Below are 21,252 nucleotides of genomic sequence, written 5' to 3'. Positions count from 1 at the left end.
GACTAAGATACCAGGTATCTCCAAACTCTCGGGCTGCAGCTGAAGCTGCATTCTTTTCATTAAAGGCCAGAATTTGATCTAATAGTAGCATGGCATCTCTCCAAGTGAGGCAGAAGGTTTGCCATACACTCTGTAGGACATCTATGTACCTATCAGGATCATCTGAAAACTTCCCCAGGTCTGCCTTGATCTGCTTGAAATCAGAGAGGGAGAAGGGGACATGTACCTGGGTTGGGGCAAATTCGCCTCACCCTACAGCTTGAAGGGGACCTAACCAATAGCCTGGGGATTTTTGTGGTCCTTTGAAGGTTTCTTTTCTTATTTCCTTCTGGGCAGGGGAGATTAGAGGAGGCTTATCATTAATTGGAAGGGGAGCTATAGGGAGGCTAGGATATGGGGGTAAGCTGAGAGGTCCTCCTGTGGGATGTAAATTGCAAGCTTTGCTTAGTTGTGTATTCTCCTTCAATGAAAAGAAAGCTTGGAGATAAGGTATTTCACTCCATTTGCCTTCCCTCTTACAGAAAAGGTCAAGCTGCAGGATACTATTGTAATTTATACTTTCCTTGGGTGGCCATTTTTCCCCATCAGAGAGAGAATATTGGGGCTAGGCTATAGTGCAGAAAAAAATGAGCCACCTCTTTTTCAGGTTTTGTGGGTCAAATTGGTCTCAGTGGCTTAGGATGCATTTCAAGGGTGAGCCTGTTGATGCCTGAGTATGTCCCACCTGAAAGACAAAACTGCCCATGGTTTTGGCTTGTTTTGTTTCTCCCCCTGCCCGAGAACCCACAACGGTCCCTGGACCCTGTTGATCAGAATAGTTGCGCTCACCAACACAGCAGCAGAAACAACCCCTGCCCAAGAACCTGAAATGGTTCCTGGACCCTGCTGATCAGAATAGTTGCGCTCACTGAAGCAGCAGCAGAAACACTAGTTTTCCCCCCAGACCACAAGGAGGCCCAAGGAAGGTCGGATTTAGTGGCCCTTACTGATGCATTCTCGAAAACCTGTTAGAATCCTAAGCATTATTTTGTTAGTATTGGGACCTTACCTATGTCCTATAAAGATGTTATGCTCCAAAAATGTAGTGGACGGCCATACCCTGAGGGAAGGGAGGGATCTCCAGGGTTGGAAGAGTGACACCTTTTGTCCTCACTTATATGAATAGGAAGGATACAATTTCTGAGGCTCCCCATATCCTAGCTTCAGTAATAGCTTTTGTTAGGCCTTCTAGTCTGAGGAGGGATCCTAAAATTCCAGATAGTCCGCGCTACGATGGGGCTTTGGGCAAAAATTATGTCTTTCTGATTGGTAAGCCCGGGTGCCTAAAGAAGGGAACAGAGTCCTGGAGTTTATACTAGAAGTCATTCTTACAGGAGAAACTAGAAAAGCACCAGAGACAGGGAGTGGTTTTCAGAAGTGGGGCTAGCCTCGGAGAAAAGAGGCAAGAGGAAGTTTGTCTGGCAGGCATTAGGACCCTGGGGGCAAGGGTCAGGATAGATAGGATAGATGGGTGAGTCTCACTTGGGCAACATGCCTTTGACAGTTCCACTCATGGCCGCAGGGTCAACCAACTTATTGTTGGGACCCCAGAGCTGAATGACTTTCCTCTCTGTCGACCCTTGGCTCAGCCCAGAAGTACAGGAAAAGCAGAAGCTGGTTCCAGGCAAACCAATGCTTCCAACTCTGAAGCCCTTTCCCAGAAAGCCTCACACCCATCTGTTTAGTCTGGTGGCTGTGCTAGTCGCTTTTAACTGGCTGACAGGTGCCCATATTTAGCCCCCAAATTCTAAGGAAAAATAGGACAGAATATCAAGCAAAAGGGGACTGATGGTAGTCACTGCTTGGCAATACACAGTAGTCTCACTGCTTGGCGATAGGCGATTGTCTCATTTGGGGCACCAAAATGTGTCCAGAATTGGTGGGTTCTTGGTCTTGCTGACTTCAAGAATGAAGCTGCGGACCCTCGCAGTGAGTGTTACAGTTCTTAAAGATGGTGTGTCTGGAATTTATTCCTTCAGATGTTCAGATGCATCCAGAGTTTCTTCCTTCTGGTGGGTTTATGGTCTCGCTGGCCTCAGGAGTGAAGCTGCAGACCTTCGTGGTGAGTGTTACAGCTCATAAAGGCAGCGTGGACCCAAAGAGTGAGCAGCAGCAAGATTTATTGCAAAGAGTGAAAGAACAAAGCTTCCACAGCATGGAAGGGGACCTGAGCGGGTTGCTGCTGCTGGCTTGGGTGACCTGCTTTTATTCCCTTATCTGACCCCACCCACATCCTGCTGATTGGTCCATTTTACAGAGAGTTGATTGGTCCATTTTGACAGAGTACTGATTGGTGCATTTACAAACCTTTAGCTCGAGACAGAGTGCTGATTGGTGCATTTACAATCCTTTAGCTAGACACAAAAGTTCTCCAAGTCCCCACCTGATTAGCCAGACACAGAGCACTAATTGGTGCATTTACAAACCTTTAGGTAGACAAAGAGTACTGATTGGTGCATTTACAAACCTTTAGCTAGACAAAGAGTGCTGATTGGTGCATTTGCAATCCTTTAGCTAGACAGAAAAGTTCTCCAAGTCCCCATCCATCCCAGAAGCCCAACCAGCTTCACCTATCACTGGCACTTGCCATGGGACTTTGCGGTACCTAGCCTGGGCACTCCGGCAGCCCAGAGGGAGCTTGTCCCAGACAACCAAGAGGAAAAGAGGGGAAGTGAGAAAGAGACGGAGACCTGCCATCGTGGCCAGCTGAGTGTGGGGCCCAGCTTCTATGACTCCTTTCACGACTTATACAGAACATCTATGACATGCTTGGACTTTCTGACTTGTCCTAAACATCCCTCTTTTTAAACAACCAGTCATTTTACTTTAGGACAAGAATTTACCATACCAGATCCTTTTTGTATAAAATTTATTTTCTTTATAACCTTCTTGCATAGTTGGGGGCATGGCTAATTTCATATATCCCCAGGCCTTATTTACAATGTAATATCTCCAAAATAAATTGAATGATTCTTTTAAAGTTAAAGCAATTTATGATCTTAAAGCATTTAGCACACCTAATATCTGACCTGCATATTTTAGACTAATGTCCTTATTTTATTAATAATCTTTAAAGCTATTTTTATTTCCTAAAGATTACTAAAGTTACATGAACTAAAAGGCATTAACATTTTTATTTTTCTTTAAAACATTTAAGTGCTTATTTTTGCTTAAGCCAATTAATTAGTTTTTATATAAACATAACACACACAACACATATATAACTACACAGACAGACAGAAGAAGATTGCTACAGTAGTTGTAAGATTTTTTTATTTGCCAGTTTTTTAGTTTTTTAATTGGTTATTGGCTTTAGGGTGGAGTCCTCAGAAGAACAGAGCCCAGAAAGGGTCTCTGGTGCCTCCTGTTTTTCCCATGGTGTCCCAAGCTATTAGATCTTGAATATCTACTTTTAATTAATCTGACTTTTAACCATAGCACTATTTAATAAAGTTATTTTAAATTTTTAAAATTTCTTTTTACCCAACTTTAGCCAGGCAAAATGGCCAATATTTCTGGCTTTTAAACTTTTAAACTTCACCTATGAAGTAACCCCATAGGTGCTCTGAGAAAGGAAAATTCAAGACATTTCATGGAGGGGAAGAAAATTAAAAATGCAAAGGTCACCCAAATATGAATCAGAAAGGCTCATCCCATAAGCTAGGGGTTGAACTGGGCCACCAATGTGAAAAGAGAAAGCATAGCCACATGGTTACAAGGTCCAGCTCCCAAGGACATACAAGACAAGAAGGAAACCTCATTCAATTTGCTAAGGCATCTTGAACAGTGGGCTTATGGGAGTCCTAGGTACCCTTCTTTTATGACAGAATGATACAGAAAGACACAAACCACACTAGATTCACCACAGCTTAAGACCAGCCTCAGAATTCTTTTTCGTATTAATTAAAACTTTACAGAGGAGATAAGCAGTGATTTTACTGTTCATGTAACCAGTTTGCACAGAGAAAAAGAGGAAAAGCCAGAAATCTGACTGGTAAGAAATTATTACCCTTTGCCAGCATGCCAGGCTACTGGGGTTGTTGTCCCTAAGTGTGGCCCTAGTGACCAAACTTACCACACCATTGCCCTGGGGGCCAAACCACATCATGAAGGACAATTATTATTACTTTTTGTTCTGGTTGGAGCAAAATGCATATGATAAAACATAGACATTATCCACTCCTTAGCCCGCAGTATAAAACTGACAAGGCTTAAATATGCCCCAGATGAGCCCTGTTATCTTTAATCCCATCTCCAACTAGGAGTTTCAACATGTGGTCCCTGGGCAAAGTGGTTGCCCTGAGTAATAGAAAAGATAAGAAAGGGAAAGGAGAGAGGAAACCATGGCCTATGGCAGGGTGGGGAAGGTGAAGAGCTTAGGGAGGTCAGAGAAAGACCCAACCATTGCAGCAACACTGAAAAGTTCAGGTGGCTCCTTTTCAGTAGTGAAAGGATCTTTTTTTAAGCAGTACCATCAGCTCTTAAGTTTCCCCGGTGGGGAGGAAAAAGTTCCCCATGTCCCATGGTTCTGTACATGCCTAATCCTGTTATTATCCATAGCCATCAGCAAAAAGTGTAAGACAGATTAATCCAAATAGCAGGTAACATCCCATAGTGCCAATCCCATTCTTAGCCAAAAGGGACTTTGCTGAGAGCAATCCTCATTTTTAAATATACTTCATTTTTAAATATAGTCATTTTTAAATATACTTCAATGTATATTTAAATGTATACTTCAATGTGTTGTTGTTCATTTGAAATATTCCCCTGTAAGTTATCTTTAGTAAGATTTTGCCATTTCTGTAAGACTTCATTGCCTTCCAGGCCTAATGTATAAGCCAAAAGGAACTCAGTTTTCCAGAAATTAAGGGTCACATTTTTACCTAAAATATTGGCTTTACTCTCAGGTTCTCTTGATTAACTTAGCCAACAACTTTTTCCTACCTAAGCATGCAAGAAAATTGAAACAAAGGGGTAGAACACGAAAATCCCATTGAATTTTTAAAAGTCAAATTTTATAATTTAATGAAAAATTTTAGATGTTAAAATATGCCAGGAGGTAATTCCATTAGGAAAACATGACCAAAAAGTTTGTAGACCACCTGTTTTATTGTATAAAATATTTATGTGTGGTTTCACAATTATGCCATTTATTTTAAGGTGATATATACAGTCAGCCCTCCATATCTGTGGATTGCACAACCACAGATTCAACCAATCATGGACCAAAAATATTTTTTAAAAAAATTAAATACAATTAAAAAATAAAATACAAGCTGGGTGTGGTGGCTCATGCCTGTAATCCTAGCACTTTGGGAGGCTGAGGCAGGCAATCACTTGAGCTCAGGAGTTTGAGACCAGCCTGGCCAACACGGTGAAACCCTATCGCTACTAAAAATACACCGGGCATGGTGGTGGGTGCCTGTAGTCCCAGCTACTTGGGAGGCTGAGGCAGGAGAATCGCTTGAACCTAGGAGGCGAAGGTTGCAGTGAGCTGAGATCGCACCATTGCACTCCAGCCTGGGTGACATAGTGAGACTCTGTCTCAAAAAAATAAATAAATAAATAAATACAAATAAAACAATACAGCATAACAACTATTTACCCAGCATTTACATTGTATTAGGTATTATAAGTAATCTAGAAATGATTTAAAGTACACGGGAGGATGTGAGTAGGTTATATGCAAATACTATGCTATTTTATATGAGGCTTGAGCAATCTTGGATTTTTGTATCCTTAGGGTCCTGGAACCAATCTCCTGCAGATACCGGGGATGACTCTATAATGCAAAGGAAAAATTCATTTTTAGATGACTGACACGTATGTTCTTTGGCATTCTGTTGTGCTATCAGATCACAACATGAGTAAGAATTTTACATCCACAAAATCTGAGGCTTCAATAAGAACAAGATATATCTTGATTATAATCAGTCACTTATTCGATAAGTATTATAGTGAGTCAACTCCATGTTCGGCCCCATACTGGGCGCTGCAGTTATAGCCCAGAACCAAACAGCCACTTCTCATAATCTCATAGTACTTAAAGCATAGGGAAGAAAATAGACATGAAATAGTTAAACATGTAAATAATTTATTATGGTTATAATAAGCGTCATGAGAGTATTCAATAGAAATACCAGAGAGCCATTTAAGGTTGTACCTAACTGTTGGAAAAGGGTGACTGAAAAAGGGGTGGGGGAAGTGTGGGAGTGCAATTTTCAGTGAGGATGAAGGGGCAAGAGGGAGGGAACTCATGGTATGGAAGGGGTAGACTTTGTGCCAAGAACAGCAAGAAAACCAGCTAAGTAGGGGAAGACATGGTCAGATTTGTGTATTAAGATAGCCATTCCTGCTTCTGGGAGGACAAGGAGGTAAGATAAGGGAAAGAAGTGTTGGGTTAGCATAGTCTAGGACTCTTATTTTGAAACCATCTTGCAAAAATTATGACAGTGAGAAAATGACGATGGTGTAAGAGACCTCACCTAACCATCTCATCTTGTCTTTAAACTCCAAACTGCCTTTGTTCATTCCTGGGCATAGGCCAAGCTAACTATAGGAGGGATTTAGTTTATAGTTTAATTTGAAACAAAAATAATAACAGCTCTTTCTTCAAACAAACTCCCTCCTTGCCTAGAAACGAAACTGCCTTTGTAGAACTAACAAATTAGCCCTAAAATTAGAAATTATGATTTAGGGGTCTTGCAGCCAGAGGCTACAAGATTCCTAACCTTCCCAATTGCTCCTAGGGATAACATCACTATTGTAAAACCTAAGATTGGTGTTTGAGATATTTTTAGACCCTGCATTCTGATGGAGCAGCTGGCACTACCCAGATGAGTAATCTGGCTCAACCAGTTCTGCAATCCCACCCAGGAACAGAAGACAGCAGAAAGAACCTGCTTAGACTCTCTGTGATTTCATCCCCAACTCCACCAGTGTTCCCACTCCCTAGACCCCTGCCCAGCAAATTATCCTTAAAAAACCCTACTCTCCAAATTTTCAAGGAGACCGATTTGAGTCATACAACTCCGGTCTCCTGTTTAGCTGGCTGTGCGTGTATTAAACTCTTTCTCTATTGCAATTCCCCTGTCTTGATAAATCAGTTCTGTCTGGGCAGCAGGACAGAAAAACTCACTGGGCAGTTACAATTTCAACTCCTAGCATCTTGCTCAAAAACTAAGATGAATCAGTTAACTTCCACGATCAAAAATGGCTGTGACTTAAAATCTCTTTCTTTGAAGGAATGTTAATGTCAAACATCATTTTTTGTCCCACAGATTTCAGTTGGGCAGGGCTCAGTGGGAAAGTTCATCTCTATTGTATCAGCTGGGGCAATTTGACTGAAGGCTGGAGGATCTGCTTCTGCTTCCAAACTGGCTCATTCAACACAGCTGAGGGCCAAAGGCCTTGGGTCCAATCCATGTGGTGATAACTGCAGAATTCTTGGCACATAAAGACTCCTTCCAAACCTCTGCATGTAAGAGATGACCATATCTCATGAGCAAAAGAAAAGAAAAGAAAAAAGAGAGAGAGAGAGAGGATCAAATTTTTGCATTGCTTCTGGGAGCTTAGGGTCAATTCTTTGGAATGATCCCGAGCTTCCTGCCCCCACTCTCCCATTGAAATCATCAGGAAGAATAGGGGTTCTGTCTTCCAGTCTGTGTAGGGGACAGTAGCCTGATTTTCATAGTTACTGGCTAGTAGACACAACTAGCCTAGTGACATTAACATTGACCCACCCTTTGTAATTTTTTACTCAAGCTCTGCTCTCTCCCCCTCCTCTTTTACTCTTTCTTTAAAAGACCCAGTCACATCTACAAAAATTGGAATGAAGCTTAGCTCTTCCCCTGCTGTCTGTTAGTAGTTACTGAGTAAAATCTGTTTTCCACACTTTAACTAACGTTTGGCTTTGTTTATATTTGACAATAGGTGATAACGTTCGGCTTTGTTTATATTTGACAATAGGTGACCTGGTCTTTCCCACAGTATTTTGGCTGGGTTCAAAGGGTGAATGAAGAATGACTGAGAGAATGAGAGACAGAGAGAGCACATGTGCCAGTCAGGTGAAAGACCTCTTACATTTTATGACTAAGTTTCGTAAGTCAAATAATAACCTCAAGGAATTTAACTTCCCCATATCAGAGGTGTCCAAACCACAGTGACTCCATCTTGAGTGAGGGCTAGGAAAAATGAGACTGGGACTTGCTGGGCTGCATTCCCAGAAAGTTAGGTATTCCTAGCCTCTAGATGTTCATAGTTAAGGGAACACATTGATAACATTTACTAAACAGACCCATACTTAGGAGTGTCCTGATATCCTGATATCTTGAGAATAGAAGCATTCCTAATTTTGCTTTAAAGATAATGATATCAATTCTTGCAAAATATGGTAATTAGGAAGATTAATCCTTTATCACAAATCCTTGTAGCAGAGCACATCTCCTCATGATCTTTTTAGATCCTATATATAAACAAGTATTGTACCTAGGGTGGACGCATTCCTCCTTTTACTTTCGGGAACAACCTACTCTCTATGGAGTAACTGTTCTCTCATCATTTTACTTTCTTAATAAACTTGCTTTCGCTTTGCACTGTGGACTCGCCCTGAATTCTTTCTTGCATGAGATCCGAGAACCGTCTCTTGGGGTCTGGATGGGGACCCCTTTCAGGTAATACTCACACCTCCATCCCACCACCATTCTAAAAGGCTTTGAAAACATTGGTATTAACAAGCAAAGGATATTTTAATAAAATACTTATTTGATGGTTTATTGCCACCAATTTTACTTACATTGCAATAATTATTTAAATTACATTTTTACTAAAAATAGTAAAGATAATTTCACATCATTTATTTAAGTTAAACAATTTGAAGTTAAACTTTAATTGTTAAAACAATTTAAGTTTTTCTCTTAGTTGCTAAAAGAAAAACTTTGGACAAGTTAACAGTTTATTTAAGCAAAGAACAATTCATGAATTGGGCAGCACTTAAGAGATTCAGAGCGCTTCACCCTGCAGGTGAGCCGTAAGCTTTAATAGAAAACTAAAGCAATTACTTGATTGGCTACAGCTGGGTGTTTGCCTTATTTGGGTGTGTGAGCTGGGCTCAGTGACTCATGCCTGGAATCCCAGCACTTTGGAAGGCCGAGGTGGGTGGATCATTTGAGGTCAGGAGTTCAAGACCAGCCTGGCCAATGTGGTGAAACCCCCTCTCTACTAAGAATACAAAAATTAGTCGGTTTTGGTGGTGGGCTCCTGTAATCCCAGCCACTCTGGAGGCTGTGGCAGGAGAACCGCTTGAACCTGGGAGGCAGAGGTTGCAGTGAGCTGAGATTGCATCATTGCACTCCAGCCTGCGTGACAAGGCAAGACTTGTCACCAAAAAAAAAAAAAAAAAAGGAAAATCCCTAATTAGAGGTTAGTTGGCAGTTTCTGATTGGTTAAGCTTAAGTTTTGTTTTACTGTTGTCTTACTGTTTACATTGAATTCTGGTTTGCTTACATACAAGCTCCAGCTACAGAGACAGATGATATCAGGCTCATGGCCTTCTTATTTGCTTTGACATAGTAAAGTGTTGATAATGATTTCCAAAGGAAGCAATATCATTATTTTAAAATTAATATCCCCAGTGTATATACAGGTAAAATACTAAGATTTTAATAAACTTATTATTTATTTATTTATTTATTTATTTATTGAAATGGAGTTGTTCTGTCACCCAGGCTGGAGTGCGGTGGCATGATCCCAGCTACCTGCAGCCTTAGGCTACTGGGTTCCAGCAATTCTGCCTCAGCCTCCTGAGTAACTGGGATTACTGGTGCCAGCCGCCACTCCTAGCTAATTTTTTGTATTTTTAGTAGAAATGGGGTTTCACTATGTTTGCCAGTCTGGTCTTAAACTCCTAACCTTAAATGATCTGCCCAACTTGGCCTCCCAAAGTGTAGGGATTACAGGCACGAGCCACCGCGCCTTGCCAAATTATTTAATATTTATTTATTTATTGAGACAGGGTCTCACTCTGTTGCCCAGGCTGTAGGGGCATGGTCACAGTTCACTGCAGCCTCCCCAGGCTTAGGCAATCCTCCCACCTCAGTCTCCCAAGTAGCTAGGACTACAGGTGTGTACCACCACACTGGGTTAATTTTTCTATTTTTCGTAGAGACAGGGTTTCACCATGTCGCCCAGACTGATTTTGAACTCCTGTACTCAAGCAGTCCAGCCACCTTGGCCTCCCAAAGTGCTGGGCATTGTGAACTCCAACGCCCAGCGTATGTACTTATTTTCAGATACTTCTAAACCATTTGTGTTCAACTTCTGTTCTTGCCCCATAGTCACCTTGAGACTCATCACTCAGCCAACTCCAAAAGCATTGCTGATTACTGTGAATTTTACTAAGGTTTTCTTAAGAGGGTTTCATTGCCTCAAAATTGTTCCCGAAATATCCTGTTACCTGTCTCTACCTGATTTTCTCCTATCTTCAGGGTTCCATTTCCTGTCCTCCCGCCTGTCATTATACCTTCCATAAGCCCCTGCTTTTGTCCCAGCAGTTTTCCCTGTGTCAGTTTACATGCCCCAGGAAGCAAAACAAAAATAGCAAAACAGTAATGCCTTCTTACAGCTCCTCAATCTGGAAAATGTTTTATATCAAGCTCATTTATAAATCAAGGATTGGCAATTTTAAAAATTAAAGAAAGGAGAATTCGAAAAAAAATGAATTGGTCGGGCATGGTGGCTCAAGCCTGTAATCCCAGCACTCTGGGAGGCCGAGGCGGGCGGATCACTTGAGGTCAGGAGTTCGAGACCAGCCTGGTCAACATAGTGAAACCCTGCCTCTACTGAAAATATAAAAATTAGCCGGGCGCGGTAGCACGCACCTGTAATCCCAGATATTCAGGAGGCTGAGGCAGAAGAATCGCTTGAACCCGGGAGGCGGAGGTTGCCGTGAGCCAAGATCGTGCCACTGCACTCCAGCCTGGGCGACAGAGCCAGACTCTGTCTCAAATTAAAAAAAAAAAAAAAAAAAAAAAAAAAAGGACTGTCTGCCCTTCAGAGTCAGCTACCAGAAAATTCGGAGACTGGGGTTTTTAAAGAATGACTTGGCGGGTAGGGGGCCAGGGAGTGGCGAATGCTAATTTGTCAGGTGGGAGGTGAAATCTTAGGGGGTTGAAGTGGGCTCTTGCTGTCTTCTGTTTCTGAGTGGGACTGTAGAACTGGTTGAGCCAGATTATGGTCTGAGTGGCGCCAGCTCATGCATCGGAATGCGGGGTCTGAAAAGTATCTCCAGCACCAATCTTAGGTTTTACAATAGTGATGTTATCCCTGAGAGCAACTGGGGAGGTTAGGAATCTTGTAGCCTCTGGCTGCAAGACTCCTAAATCATAATTTCTAATCTTGTGGCTAATTTGTTAGTTCTACAAAGGCAGACTGATCCTCAGGCAAGAAGGGGGTTTGTTTTGGGAAAGCGCTGTAAAAATCTTTGCTTCAAAGTGAAACTACAAATTAAATTCCTCCTGTAGTTAGTTGGGTCTTCGCCTGGGAATGAACAAGTGCAGCTCGGAGGTGAGAAGCATGGAGTCATTTAGGTCAGATCCCTTTCCCAGTGGTAACTTTCTCACTGTTAGGATTTTTGCAAAGGCAGTTTCGTGAAGGTACACAGACAGGCCCTTGCTATTATCCTGGTTTTTTAGATAAGGATATCCAGACGATGAGGAAGTTTTACTTCTGGGAACAGCCTGGATGCGAAACCTTCACACGTCAGTGTCTTTTGGACATTTTCTCGTCAGTACAACCCTGTTGAATGTTCTCACGATGGGGAGGTATGTGCTTAAAATGCGGGGAAGGTGCTTTTATTTCACCCCTGGTGAAACTAGGCGAGCTAATTTTTTTAAACATGATTTTTGGCCCCCTTGAACCGTCGGCCTGGACTACATTTCCCAGCAGGCCGTGCTCAAGACTACGGGTGCCTGCAGGAGGTCAGCGTCGTTGGCAGCGGCGCAGGCGCAGGCGCGGAGCGGGCGGCGGACGGGCGGGCGCTTCGCGGTTTGAATGGCTGCGGGCCCGGGCCCTCACCTCACCTGAGGTCCGGCTGCCCAGGGGTGCGCTATGCCGTCGGGAGGTGACCAGTCGCCGCCGCCCCCGCCTCCTCCTCCGGCGGCGGCAGCCTCGGATGAGGAGGAGGAGGACGACGGCGAGGCGGAGGACGCCGCGCCGCCTAACGAGTCGCCCACCCCTCAGATCCAGCAGCGGTTCGACGAGCTGTGCAGCCGCCTCAACATGGACGAGGCGGCGCGGGCCGAGGCCTGGGACAGCTACCGCAGCATGAGCGAGAGCTACACTCTGGAGGTGCGCTCGCGGGCGGAGGGGCGCTTCCGGCCTAGTCGGCGTGAACCGGTGCCTTCCGAGCCGCGTCGCGCGCCACGAGAGACCCTCGGGCGGGTTGCGGGATCCCTTAGCCGCTCCGAGGGCGAACCTGCTCTCGCCGCGCTTCCCCGCGGCTTCCGAATGGGGAACGCGTTTTGCCCTAAAGTAACATAGGGAAGCTGAGATCGCGCTGGGGTCCCGATGAGGAAGATGGGTGTGTGTGGCCCATCTGACCCCCCGCCCGCCTTGTTAGTAGAATGAACTAGTGTCGTTATCAAGACCGCACGGAGAAGGGGAGGGGACTTGCCCTTATTTGCACCGCGATTAACCGGGCTGTGGCACCTGGGTCTCCAGGCGTCTCCGTCTGTTCGCTTCCCCCTGTTAACCAAATTGCCTTTGCCCAGACGTTGCTGGCGTTAGAGTCAACGAGCTGATGCGTTTTGGTCTGTGTTTACGTCTGTGTAAACAAATTAAGACTCATTTTCCCCCAGGCCACATGAAATGAGCCCTCCGCCGACCCGGATATAGATACATGCTCCCATTTGTCACTAGGCTCAGCATTGTGGCTACCTCGAGGGCTTTTTGGTCACCCCGGGCATTGCACAGGACTCCTGTTGTCGGGATCCGGGCGTGTTAGGTCGCAGCCTTGGGACTGGGCTTGCGGGTGAGAAAAATGGCCATTCTAGCCAGTGACTGTTAGTTCTGTAGGCACCTCCCTTTCATGGGCCAATGGGAAGTGACACGGAAGTACGGATTGTTTATCAGCTCTTCTACTGTGTGTGTGTGGCATTTAAACCTGAGGCCATTTAATTTCTCAAGTAGTTTTATAATTACTTTGGATAAAGAGGGGGGCAAATAGGCCCAGGATGCAAAGCCTAACCAAGGTATTATTTAAATATGATGTTTTTGGCTATGTGTACTGATGAGTGAGGTTATTTTAAATTTGTATTTGCATTAATAGAATTTTGATTCAATTACGATTTCCCTCTCTGAATTGTTATATCTGCAGAAGAAAGATAGTGTATGGTGGCTTTAGAACCCGACAGACCTGGGTGACTGAACAATTTACTTAACCGCTGGAAAGTTGAGTTTTGTGATCTCTAAACTGGAGATATGTGTGTTTACCTCACAGAGCTGTTCTGAAGATTAAATAAGGCAACAATGTAGTTTCTGGCACATAAAGCACCCATATGGACGGTGCTTTCAAGTTTCCTAAGCTCTTTGTATATTTACATGATCTAGCTGAGTAAACTATGTTCCTGTCCGTCTCTCAGTGCCTTTCTGTAGTCTGGCAAAGAGAAGGACTGGTTGACTTTTTTTTTTTTTTTTTTTTTTTTTTGCTTTTTTTTTTTCTTTGGTAAAGGGCCTTAAAGGCTTCTAAACAAGCTTTTATTTTACCCTCAGGATGATCCTGTAAATTAGATAGAACAAGCGTTATCACCATTTAGTTGAGGTATGTCCACTCATAGTGGTTAAGTTGTATGAAGTCCAGTGATACATGAGCAAATACCACGTAAGAGCTGGTTAGTAAATTATTTTTGAAAACACATGTTTGATTACTCAATTCTTTTGATTACTGAGACTTTAGTTTCAGCTTCTTAGCCCAGTTTATTCAGTAAATGATTTACTCAGTAAAATATTCATCAAATATTTCTTGAGCACCTGTTCTTAGTGCTACACACTGTTCTCAGTGCTGGATATAGAGCATCAAACAAAGCCTAAAAATACCTGCCTTTGTGGGGCTTATAGTGAGCTACGCTGTGAGATAATGTGGGATGTCATTCTCATGGGAGTGTAAGGGGAAATAAAGCTCTTATGATATTTAATACAGAATACTGGTTATGGAAATTTAATTTGATTCATTGTATTTTCTGTGCATTTTTAACCTATAACTCATTCTTACAGTCCTCAGCCAAAAAAATGCAGCCTCTGAGACTGTTTAGTAATTTTCCCACTGTGTTACAGCTACTGTATGGGAGAGCCAGAATTTGAAACCAGATCTATTTGACCCTATAAGATATGGCCACGAGATGTTAATTTTGAGGATAACTATTTTTTAGTATTATGGAATTTTTCAACAAATATTTTTTAGGACCAAAGATAAACTAGGCAGAGTCTACTCTTTGCATAAATTGTTTAAAAGAGCTTCCCGCTCTGTTTTATCATCTAAGCATGGTAAAATTCTCACAAGACTAATTCTTTTCTTCTTTTTAGGAAAGATGCAGTTGTAGACTTTCTTTTTTTGTTGTTGTTGTTTTCTCTCTGCCATCCAAGTAGTTGTGAATTTTCTAGAGCCAAAATAGAACATTATAGATTATCTTTTAAACCCTTTATTGAAGCACAGGATAATGCTATGACTGACTTAACTTTATACTTTCTAAGAGATCTTGATAGAGTAGAGAAATGCAGTAGTTATGCATCTAAATTTGCTTTTACATCATAAATCAAGAATATTATGAAACCATCTCCCAGAGACATATGTAATACATAAATCTTGGCTGTTTTTTTTGACAATAGAACATCTATGCTATTGATACATATAAGTGGGTTTGTAAGATAGTCTATGTGTAAATGTGAAAAATGAAGAATTTCCAGTTTTTCTCATTTTCATTTAGACCAGTAATGAATACAGTGAAGCCAAAGGACATCTTCCATCCTTCCTCGCTTTTATAGGAAGAGGAAAGTTGTATCACTTCTTGAATAAAAAACGATTGTGAAGATGATCTTTTAGAAACAATGCCTTAAAAATTATTATTTTTGAATGTATCTGGTAGGGGATCCACAATAGTCTCATTTGGTTATAAAAATAAATTTTATGTATTCATGTATGTGTTTTGATTAGGTATAAAATTAGTGGCTGAAGATCCATTCAAGCTTAATTTTGTATTTCTATCACTTTTCTAGATTTTGTGCAAGATTAAAAATATAAACAATAGGCCGGGCGTGGGGGCTCACGCCTGTAATCCCAGCACTTTGGGAGGCCGAGGTGGGCGGGTCATGAGGTCAGGAGATCGAGACCATCCTGGCTAACACATTGAAACCCAGTCTCTACTAAAAATACAAAAAATTAGCCGGGCATGGTGGTGGGTGCCTGTAGTCCCAGATACTTGGGAGGCTGAGGCAGGAGAATGGTGTGAACCTGGGAGGCGTAGCTTGTAGTGAGCCGAGATGGTGCCGTTGCACTCCAGCCTGGGTGACAGAGCAAGACTCCATCTCAAAAAAAATAAATTAAAAAAAAAAACAACAATAATATAGTTTCCATTACTATGGCTATGTAACAAATTGCCTTAAGGCTTTGGGGCAGAAAACAATTTGTTTGGCTCACAGCTTCTGTAAGGAATTCAGGCTGGGGACAGTGTGGATGTCATGTTTCTGCATCAAAATGACTGGTATCTCACCTGGAAGACTTGAACAACTAGGTACTGGCAGAGCTGGAGCTCATTGGGTATCTCTGAATGTTTGTTCCATGTGGTCTCACCAGCATGGTGATCCAGGGTAGCTAAATTCTTTCATGTTGGTTCAGTACTCCCAAGGTACATGTCCTAAGAGAGAGAACCAAGTGGAATCTATATTGCCTTGTATAATCTTTAGTATTACATAGTTTCACTTCCACCTCTGCTGTTGATAGAGACAGTTAATCAATGTGAGAGATGCAGACCCTTGCCCAGGTCCAAGGTGAGGGAACCCTCTCTACCTCTCAGTGGAATAATGTCAATGTCACATTATAAGAAGAGCATATGGAACTGGGTACAGTGACTCAAACCTGTAATCCCAGCACTTTGGAAGGCCAAGGCGGATGGATCACTTGAGGCCAGGAGTTCAAGACCAGCTTGGGCAACATGGCAAAACCCTGTCTCTACAAAAAATACAAAAATTAGCCAGGTGTGGTGGCGCACGCCTGTAGTCCCAGCTACTTGGGAGGCTGAGGTAGGAGGATTGCTTGAACCTGGGAGGTGGAGGTTGCAGTGAGCCAAGATCGTGCCACTGCACTCAAGCCTGGGTGACAGAGTGAGACTCCATCTCAAAAAAAAAAAAAGAGCATATGATATAGGGTCATCATTGAAAATAAGTTTCCCACAAAAATATAAACAACACTTTCAATTTAAATGTACTTTAAAAAATATTGAAATATATATATGTAGCTTATTAACTAAAAATCAATTTTCTCTTCTTTTACAGGGAAATGATCTTCATTGGTTAGCATGTGCCTTGTATGTGGCTTGCAGAAAATCTGTTCCAACTGTAAGCAAAGGGACAGTGGAAGGAAACTATGTATCTTTAACTAGAATCCTGAAATGTTCAGAGCAGAGGTAACTATGTTAGAGTTTGAGAAGTAGAGTATGGCTAATGTAAGCTCATAAATCATAGCGATAGTAAGAATTATGTCTGTTCATCATTTTCTGAGCATTTGTACCTGTGGACTGGTGAAATTAGATGCTAAAACTAGCATCTAATGATTTTCCTTTATTTGTATCAAAGTTAGTATCCCTTATATTTTACTTCTTTGGTGAAAATATTTAAATTTTAATGTATTAGGCACTTGTATGGAAGAATTTATTCTTAAAGGTTAGGACATTGTGTAACATTGGGAGAAATGAAGGATATTGAGAAACTTGAGGAGATACTCTAAGTTGAAAAGGCAAATAAAATATTATTTGCTATTATACTTAGAAATATGTGCACAGGACGTGTGGTCTTAATATAAATAGAATGAGTATTTCTCAGTTTCCTGTTTGGAGGATAAATGACATGATTATAATCCATTTTAGAAAGGGTCAAATATGTTTAAAAGAAGAGGCAGAAATTGCTTTATCTGTTGTGTAATTAAATTGATTACATTTATTTTTTGTGCCTTTTAGGTGAATTTTCTTACATAGCTTATTAAAGATAAGTGGAAAAATGATGTTTAGCATTTTGGGGGAAATTGCGACTCAAAATTTATGGATTTAATGGTTTTAAAAAAATCACTTACTAAATAAAAAAATGAACTGGGTGTGGTTGTGCATACCTGCAGGCCTAGCTACTTGGGAAGCTGAAATGGGAGGATCACTTGAGCCCTGAATGTTGGAGCAGTACTGCACTCCAGCTTGGGCAACAGCAAGACCTTGTCTCCAAAACAAAAAACAAAAAAGGTTACTATTTAAATAATTAACAGGCTGGGCGCGGTGGCTCACGCCTGTAATCCCAGCATTTTTGGAGGTCGAGGTGTGTGGATCACTTGAGGTCAGGAATTGGAGACCAGCCTGGTCAACATGGTGAAAGCCCGTCTCAACTAAAAAAAACGAAAATTAGCTGAGTGTGGTGGCGTGTGCCTGTAATCTTAGCTACTCAGGAAGCTGAGGCAGGAAAATCACTTGTGCCCGGTAGGCAGAGGTTGCAGTGAGCCTAGATCATTGCACTATTGTACTCCAGCCTGGGTGACAAGAGTGAGACTCCATCTCAAAATAAAATAATTCACAATGTCATATTTTAGCTGACGTTGTCAATTTTAGTAATCTTTTTTTAACCTTTAACTCCATCTTGAGTTACATTGGCCAAAGAATCAGTATCCAGAATTATATAAGGAACTACTAACAGGGTTAATAAAATGAATAAAGAATATGACTTCACAAAGGTTATAATTTGTATAGCTAATAGATACAAGAAAAGATACTCAGTGTCACTAATAAAGACTTTCAAAGTAGAAATATAACATTTCTTTTTTTTTTTTTTTGAGGTGGAGTCTTGCTCTTTCACGCAGGCTGGAGTGCAGGGGCGTGATCTCAGCTCACTGCAATCTCCACCTCCCAGGTTCAAGCAATTCTCCTGCCTTGGCCTCCCAAGTAGCTGGGATTACAGGCACACGCCACCACACCTGGCTAATTTTTTGTATTTTTGGTAGAGACGGGGTTTCACCGTGTTGGCCAGGCTGGTCTCCAACTCCCGACCTCAGGTGGTCCACCCGCCTTGGACTCCCAGAGTGCTGGGATTACAGGTGTGAGCCACCATGCCTGGCCAACATTTTATTCTTATTATTGGGAAAATTTGAAGTCTTTTATGCCAAGTTTGGTCACTGTACAGGGAAACAGGAACTCTCTTTTTTTTTATTTTTCAATTCCCTTTTTTTTTTTTTTTTTTTTGAGATGGAGTCTCACTGTGCTGCCCAGGCTGGAGTGCAGTAGCTTGATCTCTACTTACTGCAACCTCTACTTCCCAGGTTCAAGTGATTCTTATGCTTCAGCCTCCCAGAGTAGCAGGGATAAAGGCACACACCACTATACTTGACTAATTTTTGTATTTTTTGTGGAGACCAAGTTTCACCGTGTTGGCCAGGCTAGTCTCAAACTCCTGACCTCAAGTGATCCTCCTGCCTTGGTCTCTGGAAGTGCTGGGATTACAGGCATGAGCCACCACGCTTAGCCAGGAACTCTATATTGCTGGTGTACATTGGTGAAAGTCAAAATTGGCATAACGACTTTACTAGGAAATTTGGTGGTATCTAGTAACATTGAAGGTGGACATTCTCTTACTCTACTTCTTGGAGTAGTCCCTAAAGAAACTCCTGCACATGTGTATAAGGATGTTTTCATTACAACACTTTTTGTTATCATGGAATATTAGAAACAACCTAAATTTAGGTTGGGGGATGAATGCAAAAAATCCTTGTATGTTCATATGAAAGAATGTTTTTAGCAGTTAAAATGAATATATCTTACATATCAACATTAATGTCGGAAACGTTATTGAGTGTGAAAAAGCATGTTGCAGAATACCACTGAAGTATGATACCATTTATATAAAATGAAAAAACACGTAATAAGTAATAAGATATTGCTTATTGTTTACGCAGACATGTGTATGTGTAGTAAGTGTGAAAACATAGGAAGGATTAAGACCAACTTTGGAATGGTGTTTATCTTTGGGGAAGAAGGGTAGGGATGGGATTAGGGAGGAGTATAAAATGGGAATTTTGATTTTTCCTTTTTTTTGAGACAGTCTCGCACTGTCGCCGGGCTGGAGTGCAGTGGCACGATCTCTGCTCACTGCAACCTCCGCCTCCCAGGTTTAAGTGATTTTCCTGCCTCAGCCTCCCGTGTAGCTGGGATTACAGGTTCCCACCACCACGCCCAGCTAATTTTTTGTATTTTTAGTAGAGACGGGGTTTTACCACATTGGCCAGGCTGGTTTCGAACTCCTGACCTTGTGATTCTCCCGCTTTGGCCTCCCAAAGTGCTGTGATTACAGGTGTGAGCCACTGTGCCTAGCCTTGGCTGTTTCCATAGTGTTGCTGGTTTTAAAAAAAATCTGAAGTGGCGGGGGTTGGGGGAGGTGGCTCATACCTGTGATCACAGTGTTCTGGGAAGCCAAAGTCGGAGGATCACTCAAGCCCAGGAGTCTGCAATGAGCTGTGATCTTGCCACTGAACTCCAACATGGGTGACACAGCGAAACCCTATCTCTTAAAAAAAAAAAAAAAAAAAAAAAAAAAAACTGAAGCAAAAATGACAAAATTTATTTAATATGTTAACATTTAAAAAATCTGGCAGTGAACCAATGTGAATGTTGGTTAGGTTACTCTTGTTAATTTTGGTTTGTATTTTCAAATATTTCATAGTTAACAAATACTTCAGGTAACCTAAACAAAATTAATTCGGATGATCAGAGGAATATACCAATCTGTAAGAAATTAAGCTAGTCAGAGACACCAGTTATGATTTTATTTCACTGTCTAAAAGTAATATAATTTAATGAGATAATATTGATTTACTTTTGAATACTTACTTTTGTATACTTTACCTTTATGTTAATTATGAAATATCTTATTGTTTTCTTTAATACCAGCTTAATCGAATTTTTTAATAAGATGAAGAAGTGGGAAGATATGGCAAATCTACCCCCACATTTCAGAGAACGTACTGAGAGATTAGAAAGAAACTTCACTGTTTCTGCTGTAATTTTTAAGAAATATGAACCCATTTTTCAGGACATCTTTAAATACCCTCAAGAGGAGCAACCTCGTCAGCAGCGAGGAAGGAAACAGCGGTAGGTTTTCATGTTGGTTCATCGGGAATACACATTAGTCTGTGCTGCAGTGTTAATATTTTGCTAGTTTTTCTTTTTCTAGTTTTAAAAAAGAAAGGAGATTTAAAAAATCTTTTTCCACAATAGTTTTCTTTTAATGATGCTTTTTTTGCTTTTCATTGTGGGTTAGCCATGAAGAGTTTAGCTTTTTTCATGTTGCTAAATGTATACGGTTCTTTGTTTCTATAAACTTTCATTTTTGTTATTTTATTTTATATTATTATTATTTTTCCCTCAGTGATCCTTGTTCTGAAACCTTCCTTTTTCATTTAAGCAACAAAAAATGCAAACCGTACAAGTCAGACTTCAGGGATTTTCACCCTTTAGCTGCCTTGGAGATGTATCTGTATCTAGATACATATATTTTTTATTGCGCAGGGGCTGTGCTAATCAATGTATTGTACCAATTTTAGTATATGTGCTGCCGAAGGGAGCACTGCCCTAGACATAGATCACTATATTAACCACTATATTTTCTACTAGTGACTGTACAGACTGTTTTACTTTTGTGTCAAACTGAGTAATAAATAATCCCCTTGAAATGACTTCTCTAGTATTTTGATGTTTCTAATGAATCAAGAATAGAGAGACTGGATTGGGAAAAGACAGGAGAACTGAAACTATTATGAATTTGTGCTTTCTGATCACTTCTGCAAAGTCTATAGGCATGCTCTGACTCAGTGTTTTCTACCTTTCCTCATAGATAAAGGCAGTTATGGGATACACATTTTCCTTCTTTATCATTGAAAATTTTTTCATAAAGTAGAAATGAAAATTCTAACAATTAGAA

General features: G+C 41.4%; 2 protein-coding genes across 7 annotated transcripts in view; both read left to right on the top strand.

The window, feature by feature from the left end:
• RBL2 (RB transcriptional corepressor like 2) overlaps positions 1-21,252 on the top strand; it is a 127,440-nt gene that overhangs the window by 52,317 nt on the left and 53,871 nt on the right. For 3 of the 6 annotated variants that reach the window (XM_050774887.1, XM_050774888.1, XM_050774886.1), the window contains exons 1-3: positions 12,002-12,384; positions 16,582-16,712; positions 20,223-20,423. In XM_050774887.1, coding sequence (XP_050630844.1) covers positions 12,145-12,384; positions 16,582-16,712; positions 20,223-20,423 — 572 coding nt within the window. In that variant the 5' untranslated portion in view covers positions 12,002-12,144. Of the gene's footprint in view, positions 1-12,001; positions 12,385-12,853; positions 13,287-16,581; positions 16,713-20,222; positions 20,424-21,252 lie in introns of those variants that run through there. The other 3 variants (XM_050774890.1, XM_050774889.1, XM_050774891.1) reach the window with 2 other exon arrangements.
• Positions 19,698-21,252, top strand: part of FTO (FTO alpha-ketoglutarate dependent dioxygenase) — a 674,514-nt gene continuing 672,959 nt past the window's right edge. The window contains exon 1 of the mRNA XM_050774894.1: positions 19,698-19,701. The gene's annotated coding sequence lies outside the window, so the exon portion shown is untranslated. The remainder of the gene's footprint in view (positions 19,702-21,252) is intronic.

This window comes from Macaca thibetana, chromosome 20, assembly GCF_024542745.1.
Source record: "Macaca thibetana thibetana isolate TM-01 chromosome 20, ASM2454274v1, whole genome shotgun sequence".
In the NCBI taxonomy this organism is placed as follows: domain Eukaryota; kingdom Metazoa; phylum Chordata; class Mammalia; order Primates; family Cercopithecidae; genus Macaca; species Macaca thibetana.
The sequence above is the reverse complement of the archived record's forward strand: the minus strand, read 5'-3'. Positions and strand labels throughout refer to the sequence as shown.